The sequence below is a fragment of the Aulonocara sp. 'chitande type north' Nkhata Bay genome, linkage group LG18 (assembly GCF_057382095.1).
Source record: "Aulonocara sp. 'chitande type north' Nkhata Bay isolate Kocher_YH1m ecotype deep benthic linkage group LG18, A_spYH_male_GT1.1, whole genome shotgun sequence".
NCBI lineage: Eukaryota > Metazoa > Chordata > Actinopteri > Cichliformes > Cichlidae > Aulonocara > Aulonocara sp. 'chitande type north' Nkhata Bay.
In genome coordinates, this window is record NC_141361.1 from 22747618 (window position 1) to 22761738 (window position 14121).

A 14121-nucleotide genomic window follows, 5' to 3' on the forward strand; every position below is an offset into this window, starting at 1 on the left:
ACGAGTACCGGTAAATCTTTGCCAGTAGTTTGTCTTGTTAGGATTGGTGTCTGTTGTGCGCTATGAAACTTAACACAGTAAGACAGAGAAGCTAGCTTAGCTCGCCCCACATGCCATAGCTGTGTGTGACTGGTTGGTTGGTTTTCTAAACTTAAGGGCTCCTTGTTTGTAACATCCTGTCGTCCATCTCATCATTTACCTGTTCTTTTCTGGACAAAATCCAGTCCACTGGCAGCCTTCACACCAGGGGCCTGCTGCAAAAGCAAAGTAATTAACCTTGCCTTTGGTGTGAAGGGTGCTGCTGAGATGGGTTGGAGTCTGTCACTAATTCGCGATTTTAAGTTTGACAAGAAAAATGTTTGTCAGAAACTGTCAGTGTCGAAGAATGATGAGAAACTGTAATGAAAAGCTAAACAGCAGCTGAGAGACAATAATCAAACGAGAGAACAGAGAGTTTGGAGGAGGAGAGGACGAAGGAGGCGCACATTCCTAAATCAAAAGTAGTTCAGCGGCGATGTTTGAGAGCTATGTGCTTCTTAGACAGTGGAACTAAATTTAGTGATGCTTTTCTTTGGATTTAAAAAAAAATCTTTTATCTGCATTGTTCAGTTTCAGGGCTGATTTGTTTGTGTGTGCAATTGTTCTTTTCTTACGGTTTAGCTGATGTGGGAGGGCTTTTAATGCTGACTGTATGACAGCTTTAACACCAACAACACATATACACACAGGCACACATAAACATTCAGACTTTCCAAAAGAAAAGAAAAAAGAAAAGAAAAGCAGAAGAAAGAGAGAAAACCTTTTACATGCTCAATTAAGCACTGATCTACCTTGGCAGTTAAAATTCAGGTCACGTGTGAAAGAGCAGCTGTGGGTGCGAGACAGTGTGTGTCTGCTGCGCACGTGTCTTTGTGTGTAACTGTGTGTAAGTATGATCGAAGTGTGTGTGTGTGTGTGTGTGTGTGTGTGTGTGTGTGCACGTGTGACATGTCTCTAATGAGCTCTCCTGTGCAGCATCTGTGGTCCGTGTCACACTCAGCCTTCGTCCTTCTCCTCCTCCTGCTTTCATCCAGTGTCTGTGGAAGCCGATGTATTCATAGCACACCGATTTGAAAACAGAAAGCTCTCCTCCTTAACACACATACGGTATATGAAGAGAGAAATACACACACACACACACACACACACAGGGACAAGTGCATACTGTAGGCACGGTCCTGAATAGATCCTGTCATAGAAGAGGAAGACATGATCATTCGTACTGGGGCAACAGTAAATTCTGCTATTTCTTTTAGTTTTCTTCATCACTTTGCTCTCATGTGCTCTGCTTCATGTAACTACTCCATGTTCTGCTGCTGCTCAGCTCTAAACTCTGGTCTCCTCTTTCTACCAGTGGGAAAATGCTGCATCTTTGCTTTAAATAGATCCAGCATGTTGGCATGAGTATGGGTCAAAAATATTTAGGAAAGAGAAAAAAGGTGAATGGACAAAAAAAAAAAAAAAAAAAAAAACACGCCCTTTTTTTATTTTAAAAACCCCAAATTGTAAATTTCCATCACAAGTAGGAGACTGACTGTTTTATTCACTGAAGTCTAAAGTTGGATCTCATGTGGGGGGGAAAACATAGTTCTATCTAAAACCTTTCTGATGACCTGACAATGCGTGCCTTTTATTTTTGCATTTTTAGAAATCTTGCACCTTTTTCACATGTTAACAGTTTCTTTGAGTAACGCACTGGATACGGTGTTATAGTGCAAAGACCTCCTGAATACAACAACAAAACCTGAGTTGTAATAAACTGTAATTTTCTCTTTAATATTGTTTAATTCATCGATTATTTTATTTCACAAATAATGGAGAGCTTATAAATGGATAGCTTCTACAAAAAATGCTAAATAATTCTACTCTCCTTATCTTGATCCATATTTTAATCAGTTATTTAATTATTCTAATAGCATCTAAGAGCTGCTCTGCTTTGGAAAGGCTATTTTAACTCCATGTTTAGGTTGCTTTAAGAATGAAGTAACAAAGGAACTAACACTGTGATATGACAAATTGACAGACCCTGATAAAGACTTAGAGTCGACACACAGTGATCACAGTGACCTACTGAACATCTTCAAATATGAACTCTTCTAATAAATTATTTTTTATCTTTTTTTTTCTATTTTATCTTAATTGCTCTGCACTAAAGACAGATTTACCACCAAACAATGCCACAACACATGAGATGTCAGTGTTTCATAAAAGTCTTGCTTTCTGTCTCCTCCAGGTCTCAAACTAGGAGTCTTTTGCACTGAATATGTAAACCACTACACTAAGGAGCCTCAGACTGTTAGCCTCATCCTTCTGGTCCCTCAGCATGGGAGGTTGAAAAGCGCAACCAAAGCAAGATACCGGTGATCCAGTCTTCAGAGTACCACATTTAAATTTTGATTGTTATGGATCCATGCACCCTTGTTGCATTAAGAGACTGTCTAATCCCTGAACATGACCTTGCAGGGCATTTGTGCAAGGAGTTTTACAAATAAGCAGTAGTGTGAAGAAGTCTTTGCAAAGGTGTCGTCACTTTTAGCTGGAACAGAGCTCAGTACCCTGGCAACAGGTTTTTCAAACCCGTGTGAAAGAGTGTATTTTAACAATCACTGATCTTTCACTCTTTTACTATAGAACGACTGCTATATAAAATTTAATGAATGCTTACGTCACATGATCAATATGTCTGTATCTAGTTGGAGGACTGGTTTGAATTCACTGATGCCATCAAAATAGGGACTAAAGCATGTGATTTGAGCCACAGTGTCCTTCCACAACACAACAGAATATGTGGAGCCTGACCAGCTCATCAGCTGGCAAGTATTGTCAGCCGATAACGTGACGATCTATCAGTAACGGCCAATAAATGTCTGAGAGGAAAAATATCAGCTGATGTATCAGAATATCAGATTTTCAAATCACTAACTATCGGGATCAGTCTTAAAAATCCTGCAGCCTTTGATAACATACCACTGTTTTCACAGGCTGCATGATGTGTAAATTAATTTGACGTGTAAAAGTGTAAAGCCCCTTTAGCTCTGCTTTATTCTACTCTGCCAGTGCACTGCCTCAGATTTCCCTGTAACTGTGCTCCTCTGTACCCAGCCTTCAGCCTTCTCTCCTCTACACATCATTACTGTGTCCTTCAGTCCTGTAACTCACCTATTTTATACCTATTTTATCACAACTTTACACAGTAATGAGTAGAAGAAACAAGTAGGTCTTTATTTCTTTATCGCTGCAGGTGAGTCTTGCCCTAGTTGGCCCGATAATAGAGCGTGTTTCATTCAGATTGCCTCATACGGCCTCCCCGACTGTGAGACAAATCTGACTAAATGATCTACTAGATCTACAGACTCCTTAACCCACTTTACTCCAGTTTTAACCTGGTTTCATCACCCAGGTCTTCTGGCTTTTTTTATTTCCAGCCTCATTCTTTTCTTGTCTCTCTGCGCCGACCAGCGATGCTTCACATGTTCAAGGGCTGTTTTTTCATAGCAGTGTAAACACCCCTCGTGGAGCTTTGCATAATGTCATGTCTGTCTGTTAGCAGCCCTCCCCTCTCTTCTGTGTGCTATTGAAATGGAAAACATGGAGCCATTTCCAATCACTGCAAACAAAGCATGCTTTGCACATAAATGCATTTAATTTATTCTCTAGCTTTAGCACGCAAGCAAAAAAAAAAAAAAAAAAAGGCAAATCAACAGACTGGTGACGAAACCTCTTGAATAAAATGCAGTGAAATAACTCAAATGTTCAACAGAGAAGCTTTCGGGGGTTTTGTTGGTGACGCTCATTAGACTTTTTCTCACCAAACCTACAATTCTGAAAACTCGAGTTCCCCCACGTTCTTCTTCTCCTTTCTCTCTCGCACACACACACACACCCACATTTAACGCCTCTAATGAAAATGCCCATCTGTTTGTTTTTCCTAATTACAACACATTTGGCTTGTCAGAACATTAACACAGCGTGAATCCAACATATTTTTTAAAGCACACAACTCCACTGGAGATACTGTGCATCTCAAAGATACATGGCTGTTAAAGGCGTGCTAATTATCTCTACTCCTGCCTACAGTCTCATACAAACACATGGTAATCTTGATACGAAAGGATAATCAATATCATTAAACCTGCCACAAGTGATGGTTTTGGCTTGCTGAGGCATGCCTGTCATAGCAGCAAGACAGGGAAAACATTGACTGACACTATAGGAATGCATAAAACCAAATTGCAGTGATTTCACAGGATCTGTGGTTTTTTTCACTGTTTTTTGGAAGAATCTCAAAGATTTCCATTTCTAATTACAAACACTGTTGTGGGTGATGATGTGTGTGAGATTCTGGAAAGCAAACGCTCTCATTTTTCAGAAAGACGAGTAAAAGAAATGCTGGAAGAACGATTGCATCGAGCTACGAATGCTGGTCGGCATGTGGTGTCAGGACTTTGCATTATATCAATTATAATAATTAGTGATTGATAGAAGTGCTGTGAGCTGGATTTTGAGGCTGGGTCAGAGCCAGGTTAGCTGCCTCCCTGTATTTACATCTTCATAATTACAGCACAGTCTCCTTGTGGAAGTCTCCTTTAGAAAGCAAAATTAAGGGTCTTTCCCCAAAATGTCAAACTATTATTTTAAGTGAAGCCTAAATGTCCATTAGCTCTGAAACCTGCCCTTCATAGCTCATTGTGATTCTGAGCAACCTGTTCGTCCTTCGTTTGTCCACCGAACATCTTTCTCCTCCGTGCCTGTTGAGTTCTTGTTGCTGTCTGGCTGGTTGGGTAAAGGAGGGGGTGGGAGGTGTTGTGAGTGGATTATGCAGACAGACCTGTAAATCCTTCAGTAGCAGAAATGTCTGTGCTTCACACTGCAGTACTGGCACACTGTGTCTTAAAGCACAGGACATTCATTTATTTTTAACACTATATTTTAGGTATGTGTATAAACGTGTATACACCTAAACACTACATCGACACATACCTGAGAAGCAGGCTAACAATCCCATTGATCACTGCACAAGGATTGGTTTTTAACCTCGTGGGTAGAAAGGGCAGACTAATTGAAACCTCGACAGGCTCAGGAGAGCTGAACTGTGACATTCACAGAGTCCTGATAGCAGGTCACCTCCTTTTGCCCTCTGTCTCATCCCTTTCACAGCACAGTACCACTAATGGTCTCATCACTGCAAAGCAAGCATTGTTTCTCACACCCACTGCTCACTGTCTCGCTCCCTGCTGCCACTTCTGCGCTAATAAACGCTCGGAGCAACTTTCTTGAAGGACACCGAGATGTTGCCGCCTGTCCTCGGTGCTCCGGTAAATTACACGTCAGACTCAGATTGACTCCGCTGAAGGACGTCACGGAAGACTTCTCAGTAACACCAGTGGGACTGAAGCGAGTGTGTGAAAAGTTTCTGTGATGAAAACCTTGACTGAGCAAAATTGGATTCTTTACATGAGATTCATTATGGATTCACAAAAGGGAACAAGAAGACACCAGGTGACTGAGGGGGAGCATTCACTGTGGTGTTTTAGGGCCATCTAGTGGGTACAATTGGTGTCACATGACAGGTGACTATTTTTTTTTTCTACTTTTTTTTTCTTTCTTGGAAATCCAACATTTGTGAAAGCAGAAGCCACACATCATTTTACAGGAAGGAGAGAGCAAAGTTATAAAGTCAGGTTGAAATCAATACATCAGAGGGAAAACTGTTAATATATGTGAACTTTGTAAATAAAGCCTGGACTGCACAGGAATATTATTGAGTGTGACATTAATACCTTCACTTACAGTAGTTAAATGACTCAAATTCTCTCTGTTCCCCTGTTTGACTCACTTTATTAGGAACACCTTTCCTATGCAATCCCAACAACTCTGCCATAAATTCTGCTTCTCAAAGATTCTGCATTTTTACTTTGTGTTCACAATGTGAAACATGTGTTAATTTTACTTTTATGTTTATTCTTAATTACAGGTTTGTAAGCTGGAAGTGAGTGAGACCTGCTGTGACGCATGATTGAGAAACAATTGTACTGACAAAAAGGCTGGCGGCCGAGCTGGAGGTGGTAGAGTTAAGATTTTCACTGGCAGTGGTGAGGAAGGATAGGAGAAGGTAGAAGAGGAGAAGATAGAAGAAGTTAGAGAGGCAAGGCTGAGACGGTTTGGACATGTGCAGAGGACATACTGGACAATAGATGCTGAATATGGAGCTGCCAGGTGGGAGGAAAATGAGGGAGACCACAGAGAAAGTTCATGGATTTAGTGAAGGAGGACATGCAGAGGGATGGTGTGGCAGAGGAGGACAATAGAGACAGATAGATGTATCAGTAATCTGCTGTGGCAAATCCTAAAAGGACAAAGAAGAAGAAAAAGAAGACTTCGGAGGTGGGGTGCCCCGGCCTCTCGGCCTGGGGCTCGGTCACTCAGGCACGGCTGGCTGCCGGCGGAGCTCACGGGCGCGTCACTGCAACCCCCCCTGGCTTCTGCTCCGCGGCTGCTGAGTGAGCCCTCATCTGGGACTCTCCTCAGCTCTTTCTGGGACAGTGGCGCAGCTGCCCCTCTGTTGGTCTTCCTTGGTCTCTTGTGTTCTGGGGGCCTCTGGATGTCTGGAGTTTTGATCTCCTCCATACCTGCTTCATGCCCTGGAGGACGGGGCTGTGGCCCCCCCACACCCTCTAGCAGATCATTATATGAAGGAACCTTTTAAAAAAAGCAAGCGCGTCCATGCTCACAGGTGTACACACGGGTGATCACACCCACAAACTACACCCTTTTTGGCTCCTACCTCAAAGCACACTGTGTTCTGTTGATCTTATGTGCTGCACAATAATGTTTAATATTTAGTATTTACTGTCATATTCCCATATATCATTGTGATGTTGTTTATTCTATTACTCTTGTTCTCTTCTGCTTGTTTTCTTTTTTCTTTCTCAGCAGGTGATCCAGGTGATTGATATATGCATTTTTTTTCTTTTTCTGCCCATTCTGTTGGTTTTTGTCTTTTGCCCTTCTCCCCCGTCCCTCTTCTCAGCTGTTTCCAGCTGTTTCTCTTTCCCTCTTTCTTTCTCCCCTTCTTTCCCCCAGTCAAGTCTGTCCCGTATTCAGTAAGTGAAAATAAAATAAACAATAAAAGGTGAATCAAATGGACCATTACGGCAAGGCTGGGATGGTCAGTTTGGTAAAGTAAATCCGTTGGGCATCTTTCTTTGCCTTTAGACAACAATTCTGATGGCAAAAAGAGCCAAACGGGACAGGCAAAAAAAAAAAAGACTGAATCACACTTATTGGTTTTTCATTATCAGGGAATATTTGAGGAACAGCTTTTTATTGGACTACATTTGATTTGATGGGTTTTCTTAATAAAACAGTCTATGTGGGTGTAAAATGTTAACAACACCTAATAAATCAGCAACACAATGCTTTTACACAATATATTAATAGACAATAATGTGCAACTAACATTTCTCCTCTTACTTCAGGAGTTGGGATGACTATGTGTCCTTCTTTATGTCAGACTGCACAGTGTTTTTATCTCCTACCCTACATCTTTAATGGCTCTAATTTACAAAAGTCAATATATGTGAGCACATAAAACACATAAAAATATGTGTTAAGATCTACTTAAAACCAGAGATGAGACAGATAAGCAAATTCAATAAAAGCAAGAGTGTAATTATAACATTTTTAACAGTTATGGGGACAGAAAAAAAGAAAATACAGCAGTGTTTGAATTTCTGTGGGGAGCTAAAAAAATAAAAAAGACCCTCAGATATAAAACAGCTATATTTGACCTCCCATGATCATTGTGTTTGAAGGTAGATATAGGTTATAAAACCTTCATACTACCTCTCAGCATTAATCCTGCATTATCCCACACAAACATGCTCTTTGCTCCACATTTAGTCTGCTGGGATCTCGTCATCACATTTAGAAGAATTGTTCCTCTACTGTGTATACTTATTTCACAAATAAGAGTGCAGCATGCAGCTGTTATTTTACACAACCAAACATGGAGGCAAAGCAGTTATTCTAAGCTTCCTGTGAGACTCAGATTTCCATTCAGGTCATGAGGATCAGAGTTTTCTCAGAATATTCACATGTTGTCCAGCAGGGGTCACCTACAGCCTCTGTAGCTGGCAATTAATGGGGGTCTCTCCCCCTGAAATGGAGCTACAGCCCACCTCCCATTCGTCAGTCTGCTTTTATTCACAGTGACAAAAGAGACATCAAATAGGGGGGTGTGGGAAAACACAACAATGCATTCAGAACACAGACACTGGCTAATGTATGCAAAGTGGGAATAAAGGGTGTTCATGCAGAGTGTGTGTGTGTGTGTGTGTGTGTGTGTGTGTGTGTGTGTGTGTGTGTGTGTGTGTGTGTGTGTGTGTGTGTGTGTGTGTGTCCAGGTATCACTCATACAGTGGGGACTTAAATCTTTTTATGCAATCACATTATGAGGATGAGAAGAAAGTTTTCATAACACGAAGCATAAAGAGATGACTTTGGTTTGATGTAAGCTCAGGTTGGAGTTCAGACTGAACCCCAGTTGTAGCTATGTGTGGTGAGGTTTAGATGAATGTAAGTCAGTGCGGTGTCATGGAGGACAGTCTGAAGAATGCAGTGTAAGTGTTGGGTATTTCTAATTTGTTTGCACGTATGTTTTCTGTATCTGTACTACCATATTACAGTTTAACCGCTCAGTATTAATGTGGAAATCATTTAGGAAAGCAGGGACAACACTCTCACTGCTACAATATTCCTGCACTGAAACTAAAAGTGTTTCTGCTCCTCTCAGGAGGTGCACCCATGGTCCCCAAAATGAAGCTGGAAAGATCTCTCTCTCTCCTGGCTGGCTGCTCCCTGTTCCCACCCAAATCAAAAGGGGTGAGTTGTGGGGGGTCATGTCTGGCCACCCCTCAAGAGAATAAGGGGGTCTCTGTCTGCCCCCCAAAACCACCAACGGTTCTCCACCGTCCCTATGGCAACAGCCAAGGACCCTAGAAGACCCCCAGACTGGGGCGTCTGAACAGATGCCCATAATTAACGTTGCTATACGGAGGTGTCACTCCTGCCAGTCTGCCTTACATGGAGGCAGACCCTCTCCCAGACCTGTCAGAGGCCCACAGGGCTGATTGAAAAATGACTGGCCTGCGGTGTGTATGTGTGTGCGTGAGTGTGTGCGGTGGGCTGGGGGTATGAAATCATTGCCCACCAGACTGACCATCATTGCACTGGCAAAATTAAAAAACAAAACAAAAAGGATTTCTTTTAACTGTTGACAAGGAAGAATAGAAAAGAAAAAAATATTTTACGTACATCAAACCTGTGGGCATTAATCACTTTTCTAAGATAGATAGATAGATAGATAGATAGATAGATAGATAGATAGATAGATAGATAGATAGATAGACAGATAGACAGATAGATAGATAGATAGATAGATAGATAGATAGATAGATAGATAGATAGATAGATAGATAGATAGATAGATAGATAGATAGATAGATAGATAGTCTTTCTGAGTTTTTATTTGAACATCTGCTTTTTCACTCATTTTCAGTTCAGTATACAAAGATAGATAGATAGATAGATAGATAGATAGATAGATAGATAGATAGATAGATAGATAGATAGTGAGACAAATACAGAAAGTGAGACAATTAAAATTTGCCACCTTTTTCTTTGAAATAACTTTGAATAAACTAATAATTAATGACTGACTACATAACATACCTTCATCAGTCTAAAGCTGGTATTTTTATGTTGTACTAATTTATATTTATATCTCGTCAACCTCAGAGTAAACAAACCCCATCTGTTTATGAAGGTCACTGGAAGAGGATGAAAGCTTTGGCAAACTTTAAAAGTTAAGATTCATTTTTCTCTTGAAAAACTGGTGTCTGCTGGAGTTTTGAACATATTTACAAACAGACGCATAAAACTCTGTAACACTAGCTATTTTTCTAGCTATTTTCTGTGTGTAATCATATATTATTTTGTTAAATTATAAAATACAGAAAAAATATTAAATTAATAAGCTGTAAATAATAATAACAATAATCAATGAATAATGTTGTGAAAGCTGGACTGTGGAGATTAAAAGCTTGTGTTTCCGTGTTTTGGGGGGGGTTTAGATAATATTAAAGGAAAACAGTTTTTCTTCCAATCCAGCTTTGATCTAAGCTCAGGTAACTTGCTGGCTTCTCCTCCACAGGCCAACTAATCAGTGCTAATTAAGTTAAAGACACATCCGTCTGCTGCCCGGCAGCTGACACCAAAGGTCACCAAATGCACTGTCCACAGGTCCACGACTTCATCAACAGCCCCGTGGTCAGCGGCACACTCCGCAGCTCAGCCGGGGTCAGGGGTTCATCTCACATCTGACCTGGCCAGCCCTCTCTGTCGTCATTACATAATAAGACGTTTCCCTCCACACTGATCAATCTGTTTCTGTTAGCAGGACCACAGAGAGTTGAACGTAAAATGCCTTTATGAGGTTGTCGGGCTTTTAAACTCCAGCTGAGGAGGTCGGTGTAAAAGAGGCTAGAGGCTAGTGAAATGGTATACTGGCTTGTAAATACTAAACAATAGCAGAGCTACATGATGGGTGAAACCCATGTTTTGGTGTTGTTTGTTTTGTTGGTAGCTTAAGGCTAGCAAAAGCCAATAATTTGCTGACTTTAATTTCAGATATGAATATTAATCATAGGTTTACATAGATGACAGTCACAGTGACATGTCAGACGAAGTGAATTTTGAAAGAATATGAAAATAGAAATAGATGCTTTAAAGGTGTTAAGAACTTTGTGACATTTCAAACTCTCGACTTTACAATCGCAGACAGAGCCGGAAAATCCAAATCATGAGTGAGGGATTTATTCCCCCAGGGGTCGTGGGATCAGCGAGCCAGACACTGTTTTATGGGACCTCAAATACACGAACATGGGGAGGTGGGACAGAGCTGTCTGAGACTGAGCCAGCCAATTATACTCTGACTAGACACATCACACTTACACGCCCGCCATACGTGTGGGAATGATCTGCGTTTGAAACTACTCACACGGATGTCATCCTCGTGCATACAAGCATGTAGTCTGGTTTTAAGCCTTCATCGTACGAATTCAAAAAGCATCCAACTTATTTTTATTTAAACTGTGAAAGATTTAGATCTGCAAATCATCCAAAATATAAAGTTTAGCCGAAGCCACAGTTGAAGCAAACTGTTTATTGTGTTATACACTGTATCCAACAATAAGTTGATTGGATGTGGGAATAATAATATTAATAATAATAACTATGAAGAAAAAGCCCAGTGTTTTTCCTTCAGAAATGTCTAAACTATTGTAGACTGAAAATGCAAGCTGTGAAAGTATAAGAGAAGAAAGGTTTAAATGAAAGCGCGGGCTGCGTGTTTCTGATAAATGTGAACATAAACTTCTGTTTTAGTAAATCTGCCCTTCAGAAATGTTTCATATCCACTGACACGTCACTGTTACACAATCACAATTTCTGCACCAAAATCTCTGTCTCATTTAGATTTCCTCAGATTGTGTTTCTGTAGATTACTATTTTTTCATATATATAAATATAAACTGCCCCCAAAGATAACAAAGATATACATTTTAACTCATAATCTGATATGGGGTTGTAATGTTGATGCTGATTTGTGCTGATCTGTGATCACGTGTAGACGCTGAATCATTTCTTTTTCATTTGGGAATTTCAGTTAAATGTTGATGCTACATTTTTTTTACACTTTTGTTTTTTACCACACTTATAGTCTAATAAAATACACCAGCTGTTAGGCTTTAGAGATTTTGATAAGTCATTTGATGACTATTTTTTCCATTTGGGCTCACTCAGATCACTGAACCTGAAAGTTTCTCAACAGAAAACGGAGTGTATAAAAAATAAAAATTAAAAAAATAGTAAATCTTCACACTGAGATATTTATTTTTAAAGGACACTTACATCATTATAATTATTGAAAGTAAGTTGTATTCCTTTTTTGTTTGTTTTGTTTAACTGCAGGATATTTGGAGATTGAGTTTGTGTGCTTTTTGTTTATTTATTAAAGCTTTTGGTGAAAGTAAAGCCAGCAGAAGCCCCGTTGGTGTGTTTCAGTGTAGCCCACAACCTCTCAGTGGGCCTATCCGTCTATCTGCTGCTGCATTTGAATACAAGGTGACGAACTCTCCCACGGCGAGCAGTGCGCGCCTTTTTGGAATTAGCCACGCGGCACGCCTCGCATAGTAATGGTGGCTCGCGCTTTGAGCTTGAACTTGACCGCAGGAATGCGGCTCGTGGGAACGCAGGCTCGAGGGTGCCCTCCTCTATTCATGGCGCGCAGGTCGGTGTCAGCGCTGATTATCATAAAACCCAGCCTGCTTCAAATTAAGGCACGAGGGCTCAGGCTGGCGGTCCCTCTTTCACGCCAGGCAGAGGAGGAATTAACAGGTCTCTGCAGGAGCCTGCTGAGGTAAGAACTTTATTACTGGTTTATACACACGTTTACACAGCCTGCGCTAAGCCTTTACATCCACGGCTCTCTCGTGTTAATGAAAACTGCGACAGAGGCCGGAGTATATTTTCACTGCGAGCAGTTTTAACACCTTTGAAGCTGAATTTAGACTTGTTTAACGTCCTACATAAACTGCTGTAAGTGCTGTAAGCTTGGACTGTTAAAATAAACAAATATGAACTATTTTTCTCTAATAGCTTTTTTTTAACCATGTGAATAAACTGTCTCTGACATATTCATATGATAAAGGTCTCTTTAGTTATTAAACAGGCTCTTTAATAACTGTAGTTTCCTATTGGCTGGTCTTCTTATGGAAAAAGGCGTATTTACAGCACAACTGACAATACACTGATTTTTATATTTAAAGGAGTTTTAATCTATTTTCTTAATGTATTACGTCATATTATCATTTCACAACGAATAATTGATTAATTTGTGTGTTATAGATTATATTGTTTTAATTGCTTTAAATTGCATTTCATTTACTTTTGCCCATTTTTTTTACTTAATTTGCAATAATGGATTTGATGTCTTGTGTCTGAAAGCACATCTTAACCTCAAAATGCACTAATCACACTGCTGTTTTGTTATCATTGCATTTTATTGTTCTATAATCCACTCCATAACAAATGAACAAATAGGACATTATATAAAAAGAAAAAAAGACACAAAAAAGAAAAAAAAACATTTGCTGATTTTTTCGAAATAAGGTTTATCTATTAAATTCAAACATGAAATCTTCCCCTACAGGGCCTGCTGCATCACTGAGTTGAGTCTTTTGATGGGTACTTGGTTCAGTCTAATATGAGGCCTGTGAGCAATAGCATGCAACACTAACACCAACACAGCTCACACAGGCTTTACAGAAGAGGCATAAACCTAAATAACACAAAGAAATGAAACTTTTTTTAATGTATTCGCACCATCAGTCATTGCTGTTTGTATTCAGACATTAAATTCAAAATGCAACAAAGTGGAAAACATGTAATCTACAAAAATACCATTGAGATAATAATTCTTATTATTTATTTAATGAAATTCATATGCTATTATGGTTAATTGCAGTTTAAAATAAATCCTGTACTGACCTCACAAAAATGAAAATGCATAACAAATAAATAATTTCTGCGTGTTTTACTTCAAAGTTACAGCCATAACATACATAACGAAATCAAAAACTATTTTAGAATCTGTGGATAATAATTCTGCATCTTTATAAATGTGCAGAAAACTTTAAGAGTTTTGTAAAAAATTAGTTCAGGATTTTGGTGTGAACAAACATGGAGAAGTACACATGTCGCACACTGAGTGACACTCTTTGATTTTGCACTAAAAAAATAAAATTATCGCTCTGTTAGATAACATTATCAGAAATAAAGTGCATAATAAGGTGTAATAGCAAAGCAAGAACAGCACACATGCATGGTGGCCATTTATACCAGAAACACACTGAGCCCAAACATGTTTTTTAACACAACTAAACAATTCAAACACACGTAATTAAAATCATTTATATTATTTAGAGACTTTTTATGAATTCATCTGCAAACTGACAAAAATAC

The 14121-nt window shown here is 39.6% G+C and overlaps 1 protein-coding gene across 1 annotated transcript in view; it reads left to right on the forward strand.

Annotated features, from left to right (window-relative positions):
- The first annotated feature begins 12293 nt into the window (after positions 1 to 12293).
- LOC147308540 (uncharacterized) overlaps positions 12294 to 14121 on the forward strand; it is a 28190-nt gene continuing 26362 nt past the window's right edge. The window contains exon 1 of the mRNA XM_086270735.1: positions 12294 to 12517. Coding sequence (XP_086126861.1) covers positions 12294 to 12517 — 224 coding nt within the window. The remainder of the gene's footprint in view (positions 12518 to 14121) is intronic.